Source organism: Taudactylus pleione, unplaced genomic scaffold (genome assembly GCF_031769625.1).
Source record: "Taudactylus pleione unplaced genomic scaffold, aTauple2 ptg000018l, whole genome shotgun sequence".
Lineage (NCBI taxonomy): Eukaryota > Metazoa > Chordata > Amphibia > Anura > Myobatrachidae > Taudactylus > Taudactylus pleione.
In genome coordinates this window covers 10,049,663-10,064,818 of record NW_028284420.1, presented here as the reverse complement: position 1 = coordinate 10,064,818, position 15,156 = coordinate 10,049,663, and the positions used below count along the sequence as shown (strand labels likewise).

The 15,156-nt window shown below is 46.2% G+C and overlaps 1 protein-coding gene across 1 annotated transcript in view; it reads right to left on the bottom strand.

The window, feature by feature from the left end:
- Nucleotides 1–1,664: 1,664 nt before the first annotated feature.
- ZNF831 (zinc finger protein 831) overlaps nt 1,665–15,156 on the bottom strand; it is a 148,173-nt gene continuing 134,681 nt past the window's right edge. The window contains exon 8 of the mRNA XM_088482740.1: nt 1,665–4,128. Coding sequence (XP_088338866.1) covers nt 3,409–4,128 — 720 coding nt within the window. The 3' untranslated portion in view covers nt 1,665–3,408. The remainder of the gene's footprint in view (nt 4,129–15,156) is intronic.

Genomic DNA, 15,156 nt, shown 5'->3' with positions numbered 1-15,156 from the left:
ATTACCACATTGGCATTACTATGGGGGCATGAGCACTACAGGGGCATTACTGTATGGGCACTCCAGGGGAATTACTATGGAACCATGGGCACTACAGGGGCATTACTATGGGGGCATGGGCACTACAGGAGCATTACTGTATGGGCACTACAGGGGTATTACTATGGGGGCATTGGCACTACAGGGGCATTACTTCGAGAGCATGGGCACTACAGGGGCATTATTATGGGGGCATGGGCATTTCCACAGGGGCATTACTATAGGGGCATGGGCAATACAGGGGCATTACTGTATAGGCACTACAGGGGCATTACTAATGGGGCATAAGCACTACAGAGGCATTACCACAGGTACATTACTGTGGGGGCACTACAGGGGCACTACTATGGGAGCATGGGCACTACAGGGGCATTGCTATGAAAGCATGGGCTCTACAGGGGCATTACCACAAGGGCATTAATATGGGAGCATGGGCACTACAGGGGCATTACTGTATGGTGGGCACTACAGGGGCATTACTGTATGGTGGGCACTACAGGGGCAATACTATGAGGGTATTAACATATGTGCATTACTATGGAGGCATTACAATATGGGCACTACTACAGGGGCATTACTATATGGGCTCTACTACATGGGCATTGCTATGGGGGCATTATCATATGGGCACTACTACAGGGGCATTACCTCAGGGGGCATTACTATAGGGGCACTGATGCAGGGGGAATTACCAGGGGGGCGCCAAATTACTGTCTTGCCCCTGGTGACAAAAATCCTACTTTCGGCCCTGTATTTGCGTCCGAGTAAATAGATCTGTCTGACTCAGAATCGGCCTCAGTGTGTCAGCTGGCACTGTGCTTACTTCTTGGAGAGATTTACTTTTCAACTTTTTCTACCTACATGACAGCACCAATTTAAAATGTATTGACTGCTTTAAACATTTTACTGATTTTTAAATATTATGATAGTTCCCCTTTAATTTAAAAAGGATAAAAAAAACTCTCTGCATTACCCATGCCTCTAATTTGCTCAATCCATGTATTCAATTTGTCATAGTGTATTGGGATAGCAAAATGGCTACTGACAGCCATTTCTATTCATGGTTCTTATGTGTGTATCAGACATGAAGTGGTATCAGGCATGAAATGGTATAGGAATGTGGAAAGCAGACAGACCATAAATCCACAAGGCGTTGTCTACTGCGATGTACGCTTGCGTTAAGGTTTAGAAAGTCCTTATCAGTAGTTAACCAATAAAGTAGTTTGAAGTAGGTTTATGCCCATATTAGTAAGAGTTAGATGGGTATGCAAGTAGGATACTATATAAAAGAAGAACAAAGGAGATTCCAGTGGCCTGCCCTATGCCTGGACTAGACTGCAGCTGGTGGCCAGGAAATTGTTCGTTCCAGCTCTATTCTGAGAGGAGGCTCCTGGATCGTGTAACCATCTTATATTCCGAAGCTAAGTAACTATTATTCTTCCATATCTTATCTGTTGTAATAAATTAGATCTTTTTTCAAGATACTGGTTTGTGTGGCTTAATTAACCTTCTGTATCCAAGAACCTTATCTCGTTCCACCGCGAACACATAGCAATGCCTCAATGCCATAGATTAATTTTCTTTACATATAATGTAGCCTGCAGATATGGTTATATTGTGGGGTATGCCAGTACAATTTATGGCTTTATACTGATAACAGATGTCTAAAACACACAATGACAAGATAACCATTCAAGGAATTGTGTAAAATCTGTAAAGGATTTTGCTAAATTAACAATTCATCCCATATGTAAACTAGTATTACTTATGCTACAAACACCATTACAAGTACAAAAGATAAAAATATACATTGATTGTCAATCAGCAACTTGTCATGAATGCTAAATAAATATAATATTTGTGCTAAAGCTTTACATTTTCTTTAAGGCATTCAACGCAATTACCACAAAATGCATGCATACGTCAGTGATGTCATATGATCAATATATGAACATTGATAAATATGAAGTTTCATAAAACAATGCATTAAAGGGTTCAAAGAAATGAGCTGGAGTCTTTTATAACTGTGGACCTGATGTAGCATTGGTTACATTTGTCATAATTGGTTTTTTTTTACAAAAATGCCTCCAAAAAAGGTCCCAAGTGTGAGTGTATGATGATTTGGATGCAGCCATAGCAATGATTTGTATAATCAGTGGGAGTGGTCCTGATGCAATCAGTCAATTAGAAACAGCAGTTGAACACCATCATCAGTGCACACTTTGGGCCTGATTCAGAGATGGACACTAATGCAATCGCAGCTGCGATTCTGTGCGGACGCCGCTGTGAATATATACTAATGCTTCCAAAGCTTCCCCAGGCATAGGGATTCCCACTGCTGCCTTCTCATATGGATCTGATGTCACGCACCAATGTATGCATCGGTAACATCGACATAGATCGGCCAGTCACACAGTATGTAAGTCAAGTCTGTCCAGCCGCAAACAATGCAACTCTCCTGACATGCAGAGTGCTCTAATACTGCAAAGCGATCGCAATGGCTAATTTATATACGCCCATGAAATGGTCAGACCTGCCTGCTTTTGCCTAACCACCCCATTTTACCTCCCCCTAACGCTGACTGCCTGTCACTTACTCTATGAATGAATCCTCTGTGTGGGCGTAATTGTAAAACAATAGCTACACATGTGACTTACAACAATAGCTACAGTGTGACTTACACCCATGCGCTACACATGTGACTTACAACAATAGCTACAGTGTGACTTACACCCATGCGCACTGACAAACAATCGCTCCATCAGCGTAAATATATCTGAATCAGGCCCTTTGTAACAAGGGTCAAACACCCACTAGAGAAATATCTCTTGAGACACGTCTGTGTCCAGATCTACCAAGTCCTTACTATACTCGACCTACTTTTGCCTGTCCTTTCCCTCAGCACCATTACACAACTTTAAGGGTAAGGAGTCTAAATTGTAAGATTTTAATCAATACAGAAAAGCGTATTTTATGCACAAAAAAGAAGCATATATCCAACTGTACATCAGGCCCTATGTAGAATACGTCTGAACTCAAAATATGACAAGTCTATCTGTCACCTATACACAGTGGAGGCAGCCATTTTTAGGCATGAAGTAATATTCTTGAGAATGCAGCCTATCAATTCACTTGGAACTAGCAACATCACTGATGCATGACGCACAAATTTGAGTCACTTGTTCCTAAATATTGTCTTAAAAAGTGGAGACTGTTGGCTGTTGCCCTCAGGGTCCAGGCTGGCCAGAAGATCTAGGAAAAAAAGAGTTGAGTGATAGTCTCCAATAAATATCAGTTCTATCTAGCAGTGATGCCTCTGTAATGGCCATTACCCAATTCCAGGGAACTGTTCAAGATCATTGCAGATTTCTAGATTTCTATGTAGAGTCGATCCTCATCATCACTGCTGGTGTCACTATATTCCACATGAGTTTGCTTCCTCATCACCTCCAGATTAAGCTTCTTCTGCGATTTAAGACTTTGGTGATGATGGTCTTGTGAGAGAACATTCCTGCTCAAGGAAAATGCCCCAGGTTCCGGGGGTTCCCCAGAATTGACAGAATTGATTGTATTTAGATTACGTCCACATACTCCACCAGGAATTTCCATTGTTTGCTGTAGAGATGTTATGTATGGTTTATCTCTTGAATCTACTGCAGCTCTAGGCAGGGGTTCAGCACATGGAGGGAAGGATATACTGCTATGCAATGTAATATTGTGATTTTGGCCTACACCTAAACTGTGACCTATGGTTTTTGATCTCTGTAGTATCTTCCTTCCATGCTTCTGTGGTGGACTATCTCTTAGATCTTGTGGTAGGTGAACCCGTTTTACCTCAGATGTTGCCAGGTCAAATGTGTTTTCACTACCTATCGAAATATTACAAGGTACCACATTGCAGCCAGACTTTTGCCACTTTAAGGGTGTCACTCGTCTGGGTTCTAGATGGGCTCTATCTTCAGTGGGTGGTGAACTGTGTTTCTTTTCGCTGGAAACCGGCAGGTCATTGTCGTCAGAGAGCAATGGTGAAGCTGGTATAGAGATTGTGCTATCATTCATTTGCCTTTCCATCCCAGTTTCGCATTCCCTCTGGTGAAAACAAGAAATGCACCAATGAGAAGACATCTTTAGACAACTTTTACACAAATAGTAACATCTTAAGCCCCCTTCCATACATACAATGCATTATAAGTCATTGATAAAAGTATTAGCATGATTTTATCTCAAATATTAGCAATGGGGCCTGATTCAGAGATGGGCGCTATAGTACAGCGTCTTTGTACACAGCGGCTGTGCTAAAATATACAAAAGCCACAGGAGGCGTCTTTAATAAAAATACGCCCACTGCTGGCTTCCCTGATCCAATGCTGCATCCAAAGATGCAGCTTCAGATCAACTGCGTGACGATCTGAGTAACCTTCAGGGTGTCTGGCAAAATCACGCTGTTGGGGCCCAGTGGAGCTGTGTCCAAGGACGCAGCCACCGGCTTCAGCACGCCCAGGAAATGGGGCAAACACGCCCCCATTTTTAGGAATGATCCATATCCCTACCCCCAAATGCCGGCAGCATGTCCATCATGGTGCTCCTTAGCGGAACTGCGACAGCTGTTGCAAAAACAGATTTGCACGTGCGCAGTGTGGCTCCTGAGCCTGCACAGATCAGCAAACATTGGAGATTTATGTACATACTGAATTTATGCAGGAACGTAGTAAGAGAGGGGGAGGTCCATGTGCATTCACTGTCGGGGGCCCCTCCTCTCTTCTCGGCGGCCACCAGCAGACTGAAGGCTGACCACTGGCGGCCACAGCATCAGTATATTCTGGGCACTAGTCTGTGTCCAGAGTCTACTGTGCATGCGCAGGTCGCCAAGGAAGTGGCGCGGACGCCATTTTGCCAGTGATTTCCTCATTGCGCATGCGCATAACGTTGGGAAAATGGATGCGGTGTCCATTTTTCAGCATTTTGTGCAGGGCTGAGACACCCGATGCTGGACCTCAGATAAGTATTAGAAAATATGCATGCAGGCAGTGGCAGTTCTAGGGGCGGGCTAACAGGGCCATTCGTCCAGAGCGCCGGCCCCTAGAGGGCGCCACTGAGTCCCCAGGAGAGAAGAAAAAAAATTCCAGAAAAAGAGAAAAAAACAGTGCCGGTCCGCTAGCTGCCGCAGAGAGGCTCCATTTGCCGGGCGGCCGCTGATATTTGTTATCAACGGGCACCTGGCTCCCTCCCTGCAGCGGCAGCCGAATGCCAGAGCTCACTCCTGAGCTCCGCCTCCCGCAGAGAGCACTATGGGAGGGACGTCATGACGTCTCTCCCATAGATCCAAGGAACTGGAGCTCACTCCTGAGCTCCGGCTCCCGCAGAGAGCACTATGGGAGGGACATCATGACATCTCTCCCATAGATCCGTGGTGGAGCCGCGGTCGGACCGGACGGCAACGGACGCAGGAGCGGGGCTTAAGGTAAGTATTGTGTTTGTATTTTAATTGTATTTTTTTTTTCAGGAGCACCAGCACTGGGGGCATGGCTATAGGGGGGATTACTATAGGGGGCATTACTACTGGGGGCATAGCTATAGGGGGGCATTACTACTGTGGGCATGGCTAAGGCGGGCATTACTACTGGGGACATGGCTATAGGGGGAATTACTACTGGGGGCATGGCTATACGGGGCATTACTACTGGGGGCATGGCTATAGGAGGGCATTACTACTGGGGGCATTACTACTGGGGCATGGCTATAGGGGGGCATTACTACTGGGGGCATGGCTATAGGGGGGATTACTATAGGGGCATTACTACTGGGGCCATGGCTATAGGGGGGCATTACTACTGGGGGCATGGCTATAGGGGGGCATTACTACTGGGGACATGGCTATAGGGGGTATTACTTCTGGGGACATGGCTATAGGGGGCATTACTACTGGTGGCATGGCTATAGGGGGGCATTACTACTGGGGGCATGGCTATAGGGGGGATTACTATAGGGGGCATTACTACTGGGGGCATGGCTATAGGGGGGATTACTATAGGGGGCATAACTACTGGGGGCATGGCTATAGGGGGCATGAGTGTCTCATACCTGGGAGAGCAGGTTAGCTTGCTCTGAGACACTGCTGGCTACAAACCAGAAGGTACTGTGGACGGAAATTTATTTAGTGTTCCGAGGGAACTTGATGTCTAGTTAGTGCCCAGCCAGGCTAGGGTTTATTTTATGTTTTGTTTCTTTGATTCTTGATATTGCACAATAAAACTGGCGCCGACCAGCTTGTACAAAAACCCATGACTGGAGTGCTATTTCCTGGCTGCTGTGTGTAAGGTGGTGTCCATCTACCCCAGGAGAGGGACCCCCTACCCCAACCTTGTCACAATTGGTGGAGAACGTGGGCAGGCACACATTGAAGTTGCAGCAAGGAAAAATTTGTCCATTCAAATTTAAAGGGACACTGCATGAATTGTGGAATCCATGAAGGTGGCATTAGCAGATGCTCCGAGAGGCCACATTCTGCTTCCAGCCTACCCCTAAGGGCAACATGGAGGACTTTGTAAAGGCCTTGCTTCAGACTACGACGCTCAGCAAGAAGCTACCAGAGCTCTGCAGGAATCCACCCAGGTGCAGCTATTAGCCTTGGAGGCAGCACAGAGGCAACAACAAATTACCATCGGGAGAACCCGCCAGGCCTTAGCAAAGAACAGCCAGGCCATAAAAAAGGTGGGACAACACCTACTAGCCTGGACTGGAGATTCTTCCACTGACCCTCCAACCCACGCTCGCTCCATATGTGCCAGTCATTTTTTGCAGAAGATGACCCTGAGTGATGACATGGAGGCGTATCTTACGGCCTTTGAGAGAACTGCAGAAAGGGAGAGTTGGCCCAAGGAACAGTGGGCAAGTCTTGTGGCACTCTTCCTGTCTGGAAAACTGCAAAAGGCCTACTATGATCTGTGCCTGGCTGATGCAAAGGACTATGTAAAGTTAAAACGGGAGATCCTAACTCGCTTGAGAGTCACCTCATTTGTTCGGGCCAAACGAGTCCACCGCTGGGAGTTCCAAATGGAAAAGCCTCCACGCTCACAGATGCATGACCTCATCCATCTATCCACAAAATGGCTACAGCCCGAGATGCTGACAGGACCACAGATCATGGAAAGAGTCGTGATGGACCAGTATCTACGATCACTACCTGCAACTCTGCGCAAGTGGGTGAGCTATGCAGACCTAAATCCGCAGACCAGTTAGTCAAACTGGTGGAGAGGTACGTGGCGGCTGAGGAGCTGTCGAGTCTGCCCCACCGAGCCCTGATGACGCACTGGCGAACTCCCATCGACACTGGTAAGACTGTTCCAGGGAGAAAGGTGCTGGGCGGTGGAGTTTACTCAAGACTGAGGGTGTGGAACCTGGAGACAGGCCAGCCAGGCCAGGCAGGTTCCTACCCCGTAAAAGACTACAAAATAATATGATTAAGTGTTTCCGATGTGGTGGCTTCGGCCATATTGCCGCTAATTGTTCACTTACCTCTGAACCTATGCAATGTGATACTGCTCATGTCCACTGCAGGAGGTCTTTCTTTGCACAGCTAGCCTGTACTGCGGACTGGCAGGCTGAGACTGATGAGCACATGTGTGTACTCACTGTAGAGGGCAACCGAGTAGAGGCACTGTTAGATTCTGGTAGCCTGGTGACACTTATGAAAGCTGAGCTGGTGGACCCCTTGAAGCATAAGGGGAAAACTGTTGGTGTGACCTGCATACATGGGGATACTTGGTATTATATTACTGCAGAAGTGAACATCGAGACACCATGTAGTTCCGCGGTAGTCTCTGTGAGTTTGGTACATGGCTTAATGTATGATGCCATATTGGGGAGAGACTTTACTCACTTCTGGAAGTTGTGGAAAAGCCAGTTTTGCACAGAGGTAAATCACCCTGACCCATTTGAGAAGGTTACTGGTGTAGTAGCAGAGGAAGTGTCTTCAAAGTCAGAGATGTTCCCTTTTTCTAGTACGATTGGTGAACTAGAGACAGCGGAGCGTGATGGTGGCTCGCCAAGTGATGTGCCTCCCACTGAGGTGGGAAGTGTTGTCGAGCCAGTTGATCATCTGCCTGATTTAGAGGTCAGAAGAGAGGTCTCTGCCGTGGAGCAGTTAAATGACCCTACTCTGGTAAAAGCCAGGGAGAATGTCAAGGTGATCAATGGTAAACCCATAGACCCCAATAGTCCTTTGTCACATGGCAGTATGTCAGGATTTGTTGTATCAGGTGACAAAGAAGGGGGAAGATATTGTGGAAGAATTAATAGTTCCCAAAACTTACAGAAGAACAGTGTTGGATCTGGCCCATGGTCATATAACGGCAGGCTACCTAGGGGTAGAAAAAACCACTGAGCGAATTATGCAGAGGTTTTTCTGGCCCGGGGTCCATAAAGAGGTATCTGACTATTGTGCGTCCTGCCCTGAATGTCAGTATCATGCTCCAAGGCCACATTTCAAAAGTCCCCTGGTTCCATTACCCATTATTGAGGTTCTGTTTGAAAGAATAGCTATGGATTTGGTTGGGCCATTAATGAAATCTGCCCGGGGCCATCAATATATTCTGGTGATAATGGATTACACTACCAGGTACCCGGAAGCGATACCATTACGCAATACATCAACCAAGACCATTGCTAGAGAATTAGTCCATGTCTTTAGCAGGTTGGGAATATCTAAGGAGATCCTGACTGACCAAGGTACCCCATTCATGTCAAAAATCATGAAAGAGTTATGCCGTCTGTTAAAAATGTATCAATTAAGAACCTCTGTGTACCATCCCCAGACCGATGGGTTAGTGGAGAGGTTTAACAAAACTTTAAAACACATGCTAAGGAAAGTAGTGGACAAAGATGGTAGAGATTGGTATTACTTGTTACCTTATTTGCTGTTGGCATAAGAAAGGTTCCCCAATCTTCTACAGGGTTTTCCCCTTTTGATTTATTGTACGGGAGACATCCAAGGGGATTACTTGACATTGCCAAAGAGACATGGGAGGGCCAGTCCAGGCCAGGGGCGCTGAGAGGGGGGGGAGCGGGTACTGTTTACCCGGGCCCGGGCTTCCTGAGGGGCACAGCGGGGGCCCGGGTCCGGCGCCGCTCCCCCCTCCCTTCTCTCTCTCTCACAGTGGGAGACTGCTCGTGGCTGCTGAGCAGCAGCAACAGCAGTCTCCTTTGCCTGTGGGGGGGAGCGATCACACTGATCGCACCCCCCCTGGCTTTGCGCTGGGCTGAGGGGTTTACAGCGCCACCCTCCCTGGTGCGCAGCGCCACTTCTCGGCGCTGCAACAGTGTTTTTTTTTCTCGAGGGGGTGTGGCCATGCCTCCCACGATTAGGCCACACCCCCTCTGTACCTGGGCCCGCCAGGGCTCTCTACGGCCCTGGTCCAGTCCGTATAAAACAGTTATAGAGCATGTTTCCCAAATGCAAGAAAGAATTGCTGCTGTGGTGCCGATAGTAAGAGAGCATTTGGAACAGGCCCAACAGGCACAGCAGAGGGTATACAACCACAATGCTCGCTTACGCAACTTTGCTCCTGGGGACAGAGTGTTGGTTCCCACAGTAGAAAGTAAAATTTTGGCTAAATGGCTAGGACCCTTTGAAATCTTAGAAAAAGTGGGGTCGGTCAATTATAAAGTTTACCAGCCGGGGAAAAGATAGCCAGAACAGATATACCATGTAAATCTTATAAAACCCTGGAAGGATAGAGCAGCACTGTCAGCCATCCGAGCCCCTCCAGTAAACCCAGGGACCGTGGTACCTGAAGTGACAGTGGCAAAAACCCTGTCAGCCAGTCAACAGCAGGAAGTAAAGGAATTTCTGGTCAGAAATAGGGTGCTGTTCTCTGATATACCAGGGAAAACCATGTTCATTAAACATGACATAATCACTGACCCAGGGGTTAAGGTTAACCTAAAGCCCTATAGGTTACCAGAAGCCCAAAGAGAGTCAGCGTCGAAGGAAATTAAAGAAATGTTAGAGTTGGGTGTTATTGAAAAATCGCATAGTGAGTGGTCAAGTCCCATTGTGCTCATTCCTAAGGCCGACGGGAGTGTGTGATTCTGCAATGACTTCCGGAAATTGAACAGTTTGTCAAAATTCTATGCCTACCCAATGCCTAGGGTGGATGAACTAATTGAAAGGCTGGGGACAGCCAGATATTTAACTACTCTTGACTTAACCAAAGGGTACTGGCAAGTACCGTTAACTGAGAACGCCAAAGAAAAGACAGCTATTTCTGCACCAGAGGGGTTGTTTCAATACAAGATGTTGCCTTTTGGGCTACATGGGGCACCTGCTACCTTTCAAAGAATGATGAATAGGATTCTAAGGCCCCACAGACAGTATGCTGTTGCTTATCTGGATGATGTGGTCATTCATAGTCCTGATTGGCAGTCTCACTTGCCTAGAGTACAAGCAGTGTTGGACTCCATCTATAAGGTAGGTTTGACAGCCAACCCAAAAAAGTGTTGTCTAGGGATGGAAGAAGTAAAGTATCTTGGGTACACCATTGGCAGAGGTTTGATAAAGCCACAGTTCAATAAGATTGAGGCAATAAAATACTGGCCACGACCCCTGCATACGAAGCAGGTGAGAGCCTTCTTAGGGATCACTGGGTATTATAGGAGGTTTATACCCAATTTTGCCACCATTGTAGTCCCACTGACTGACCTTACCAAAGATAACAGAAAGTCATGGTGGAATGGAGTCCTGAAGCAGAAAAGGCTTTCCAGGAGTTAAAAATAGCATTATGTACGAAACCAGTTCTGATGACCCCTGATTTTGACAAAGAGTTTGTTGTACAAACTGATGCATCAGCTGTAGGCATAGGAGTGATCCTGTCCCAAAGCAAAGAGGGTGAAGAACGCCCGATTTTTTTCTTAAGCCGGAAATTAAATGTACATGAGAGAAACTATGCTACGGTCGAGAAAGAAGCATTGGCCATAAAATGGGCTTTAGAAACTCTCAGGTACTACTTGGTGGGAAGGAAGTTCAGACTGATCACTGACCATGCCCCTCTGAAGTGGATGTCAGAAAATGAAGACAGCAAGGCGATAATAAAGAGGTGGTTCTTGGCGTTACAAACCTTTAAATTTACAGTAGAACACAGGCCAGGAAGCCAGCTGGCCAATGCAGATGCTTTGTCATGTGTCCATTGTCTGGGGACTGCAGTTGTTCCGCCACACAGGTCGAAACAAAGGAGGGGGGATATGTGATAGAAGCAATGGAGAAGTGTGGAATGGTTTCTATATTTGTCCCAGATTCCTGTCTTATGTCTTTTAAAACCCCCAGGAGGAGTCTGTTAGAAAAGCGGACTAGTAATGTCGGCTTCTGTGAAAGGCCGGAATGGGTCCTGGGGGTGTGGATGTGAGGAGAGGGAGGGTTCCATCCACGGGCCACTCCAGATCTTGGACCTTTCAGCCTTGTAGCAGGCTCATCAGGGCTGGCACCTGGAAGTGGCTAATATATGCTGGGTCTAGTTAGGGCTGAGTGTCTCATACCTGGGAGAGCAGGCATGCAGGTTAGTTTGCTCTGAGACACTGCTGGCTACAAAACAGAAGGTACTGTGGACAGAGAGTTATTTAGTGTTCCGTTAGTGAGGGAACTTGATGTCTAGTTAGTGCCCAGCCGGGCTAGGGTTTATTTTGTGTTTTGTTTCTTTGATTCTTGATATTGCACAATAAAAACTGGCACTGACCAGCTTGTACGAAAACCCATGACTGGAGTGCTATTTCCTGGCTGCTGTGTGTAAGGTGGTGTCTGTCTATCCAAGGAGAGGGACCCCCTACCCCGACCTTGTCAGACATGGCATTCCAGCTGCTCACTAGTATGAAATTATTCATAGTGTAGAAAAACATGTGGTAGGAGTAGGACTTAAAATGCTTACAATGAACAATTTGCAGTTGAAAGTTGTTTACAGTTTTGGGAAATACAACTGAAGTAACCCACTCAATTTGTTGCCAAATTTTTATTGCACTTATTGTTTTAGAACTTAACACGGGCAACTGGTGTGATTTGTATTAAATCTTTGAAGAATCCATGCAGCACTACTATATTCCAGCATTATCTGACAACTATTCTATCATCCAGAAGACAATCGAAACAGCATGTTTCATTTATGAAACAGTAGCGGATTAAGCCATAAGAATCCCAGAGCAGAGAGAGTGATGGCCAAAGCTTTTGTACATGAGAGGTGCAACTCGTACCAGGTTGGGCCAAGACTCGTAAATTCCAAAGAAGATATAGGAACAAGCTCCATAATAACATGTGAAAGGAAGACATATGAATTGGGATTTACTAACTGACAGTAGAAATGACAAGATAACTCAATGCTCTGGGGTTTGTGGGTCATGGTGAACAGGCTACAGAGTGGTTGTTCACACTTACCCAGGGAATGCCAAGAGGCATAGTGCAGCTTAAGAACAGTACAGTCACAGTGGATGATTGGAAGCCCTGCCTGTGAGGAGTCTGTTACCTGAGTCCAGTACCAGTGAATCTCTGGGTTAGCTCTGTTGCCAGTTACTAGAATGGGAATTTATAGCTAGTCTCTGGACAGGGTAGGAAACTCCTGACCTAGTTGAACTGCAAGTGAGCAGGGAGGACTGCAAGCAAAGAGAAGCTGGGTTTAAGTTAATTTCTGCTGAGCCCCATCATCTTGCCTGTTGCTTTGTCATATAAGTTGCACACTTCATGACATATTGCATTATTATGTATTACTATACAATGCATGTGAGCTATCAGGAGTCTACAATACATTCTTAAGATTGTTAAAATCTGCACTGCCATCTAGAAGGATGTTCATTTACAGTATATACCCTAATTATTATGCAGAGACTAAGCCCAAATGTACAATATGTACTCTATATAGTTTGTAGACTCTGTAACCCATTGTGAAGCCGTAACTAGGGTAGTGCAACTTGTGCCATGGCACAGGGCACCGCAGGGCAGGGGTGCTGATTGGGCCTGTCAGTTTTCCTGTTTATTATCATTCTCACTTGTAGCTACCTCTTCTTTTATCCCCATCTTCTCCTGGCCTCCCCTATCTCGTCCCTGGCCCTTCCCCATAAGGCAATGGCCCTTTTTCCGGTGCACTATCTTATGTCCCTATTTGAAAAATGGGGGGGAGGGGGCACCAATGCTCTTTGTGGTACAGGGCACCAAAAAGTCTAGTTACGGCTTTGACTCCAGTCTACTTTGTAGTGATATGTAATGCAGGTTATGGTACCAAAGTGCACCACCGGAACCCATCATAGCTTGGTCATACTGTATCAGTATTATTTATTGTATTTTATGACGTGAATAATTGTGACAGTCAGTGTGATTGCTGGTGAGGTGTGTTTGTAGTAGGGGTGTGCACCGGCCACTTTTCGTGTTTTGTGTTTTGGTTTTGGATCTGGATCTTTCTTCGTGTTTTGGATCTGGATTGGTTTTGCCAAAACCACCCTTCCGTGTTTTGGGTTCTGGGTTTTGTGTTTTGGATCTGTATTTTTTTTTAAAAAAGCATAAAAACAGCTAAAATCACAGAATTTGTAGGTTTTTCTGCTCCTATGCTATTATTAACCTCAATAACCTTAATTTCCACTCATTTCCAGTCTATTCTGAACACCTCACACCTCACAATAGTGTTTTTATGTCCAAAAGGTTGCACCGAGGTAGCTGGATGACTATGCTAAGCGACACGAGTGGGCGGCACAAACACGTGACCCATCTAGGAGTGACACTGCAGTGGCAGACAGGATGGCAGTTTGAAAAACTAGGCCCCAAACTGTACATAATGCAAAGAAAAAAAAGAGGTGCAAGATGGAATTGTCCTTAGGCCCTCCCACCCACCCTTATGTTGTATAAACAGGACATGCACACTTTAACAAACCAATCATTTCAGCGCCAGGGTCTGCCACACAACTGTGGCTGAAATGATTGGTTCGTTTGGGCCCCCACAAAACAAGCTGGCAATTAATCTGTCCCTGCACAAACTGGCTCTACGGAGGCAAGATGTCATCCTCATCCTCCTCATCCACCGATTCCTCACCCTCTTCAGTGTGTACATCCTCATCCTCACAGAGTATTAATTCGTCCCCGCTGGAACCACAGGTCCCTCTGTACGTTCTGGAGGCTGGCCTCCCTGGAAGAGTTGATAATTAATTTTATGAACATCATCTTCTCCACATTTTGTGGAAGCAACCTCCTACGCCTTGCGCTGACAAGGTTCCCGGCTGCACTAAACACTCTTTCGGAGTACACACTGGAGGGGGGGCAACTCAGGTAAAATAGAGCCAGTTTGTACAGGGACCTCCAAATTTTTCCTGCCAGTACAGGTACGGACTGTCTGACATGCCTACTTGGATGCTGTCACCAATGTAATCCTTTAACAGACAGACGCACGCTTGTCGCTGCTGCTTTGAGGATGCAAGTGCGGCTACAGCCCACACAATTCACAAAGACAGAAAAAAAAAGAAGAATATTTTTATTGTTTGTGGAGCGCACTTTGAGGGTTACACCACCCTTTAACAGACAGACGCACGCTTGTCGCTGCTACTTTGAGGATGCAAGTGCGGCTACAGCCCACACAATTCACAAAGACAGAAAAAAGAAGAAGAATATTTTTGTTGTTTGTGTAGCACACTTTGAGGGTGTCACCACCCTTTAACAGACAGACGCACGCTTGTCGCTGCTGCTTTGAAGATGCAAGTGCGGCTACATCGCACACAAGTCACAAACACATTAAAAAAATCGTTTTTTATTTTTTGGAGCACTTTGAGAGTTACACCACCCTTTAACAGACAGACGCACGCTTGTCGCTGCTGCTTTGAGGATGCAAGTGCGGCTACAGCCCACACAATTCACAAAGACAGAAAAAAAAGAACAATATTTTTATTGTTTGTGTAGCACACTTTGAGGGTGTCACCACCCTTTAACAGACAGACGCACGCTTGTCGCTGCTGCTTTGAGGACAGTATCATATGCAGTGACAATAGACTTGTCAGAAATTGTTGGCACGTCCTTCAGTCCGGACCAGATGTCCAAACCAGCCCTTGACTTATGACACAGGCGCACGCTTGGCGCTGCTACTATGTTGATGCACGTGCGGC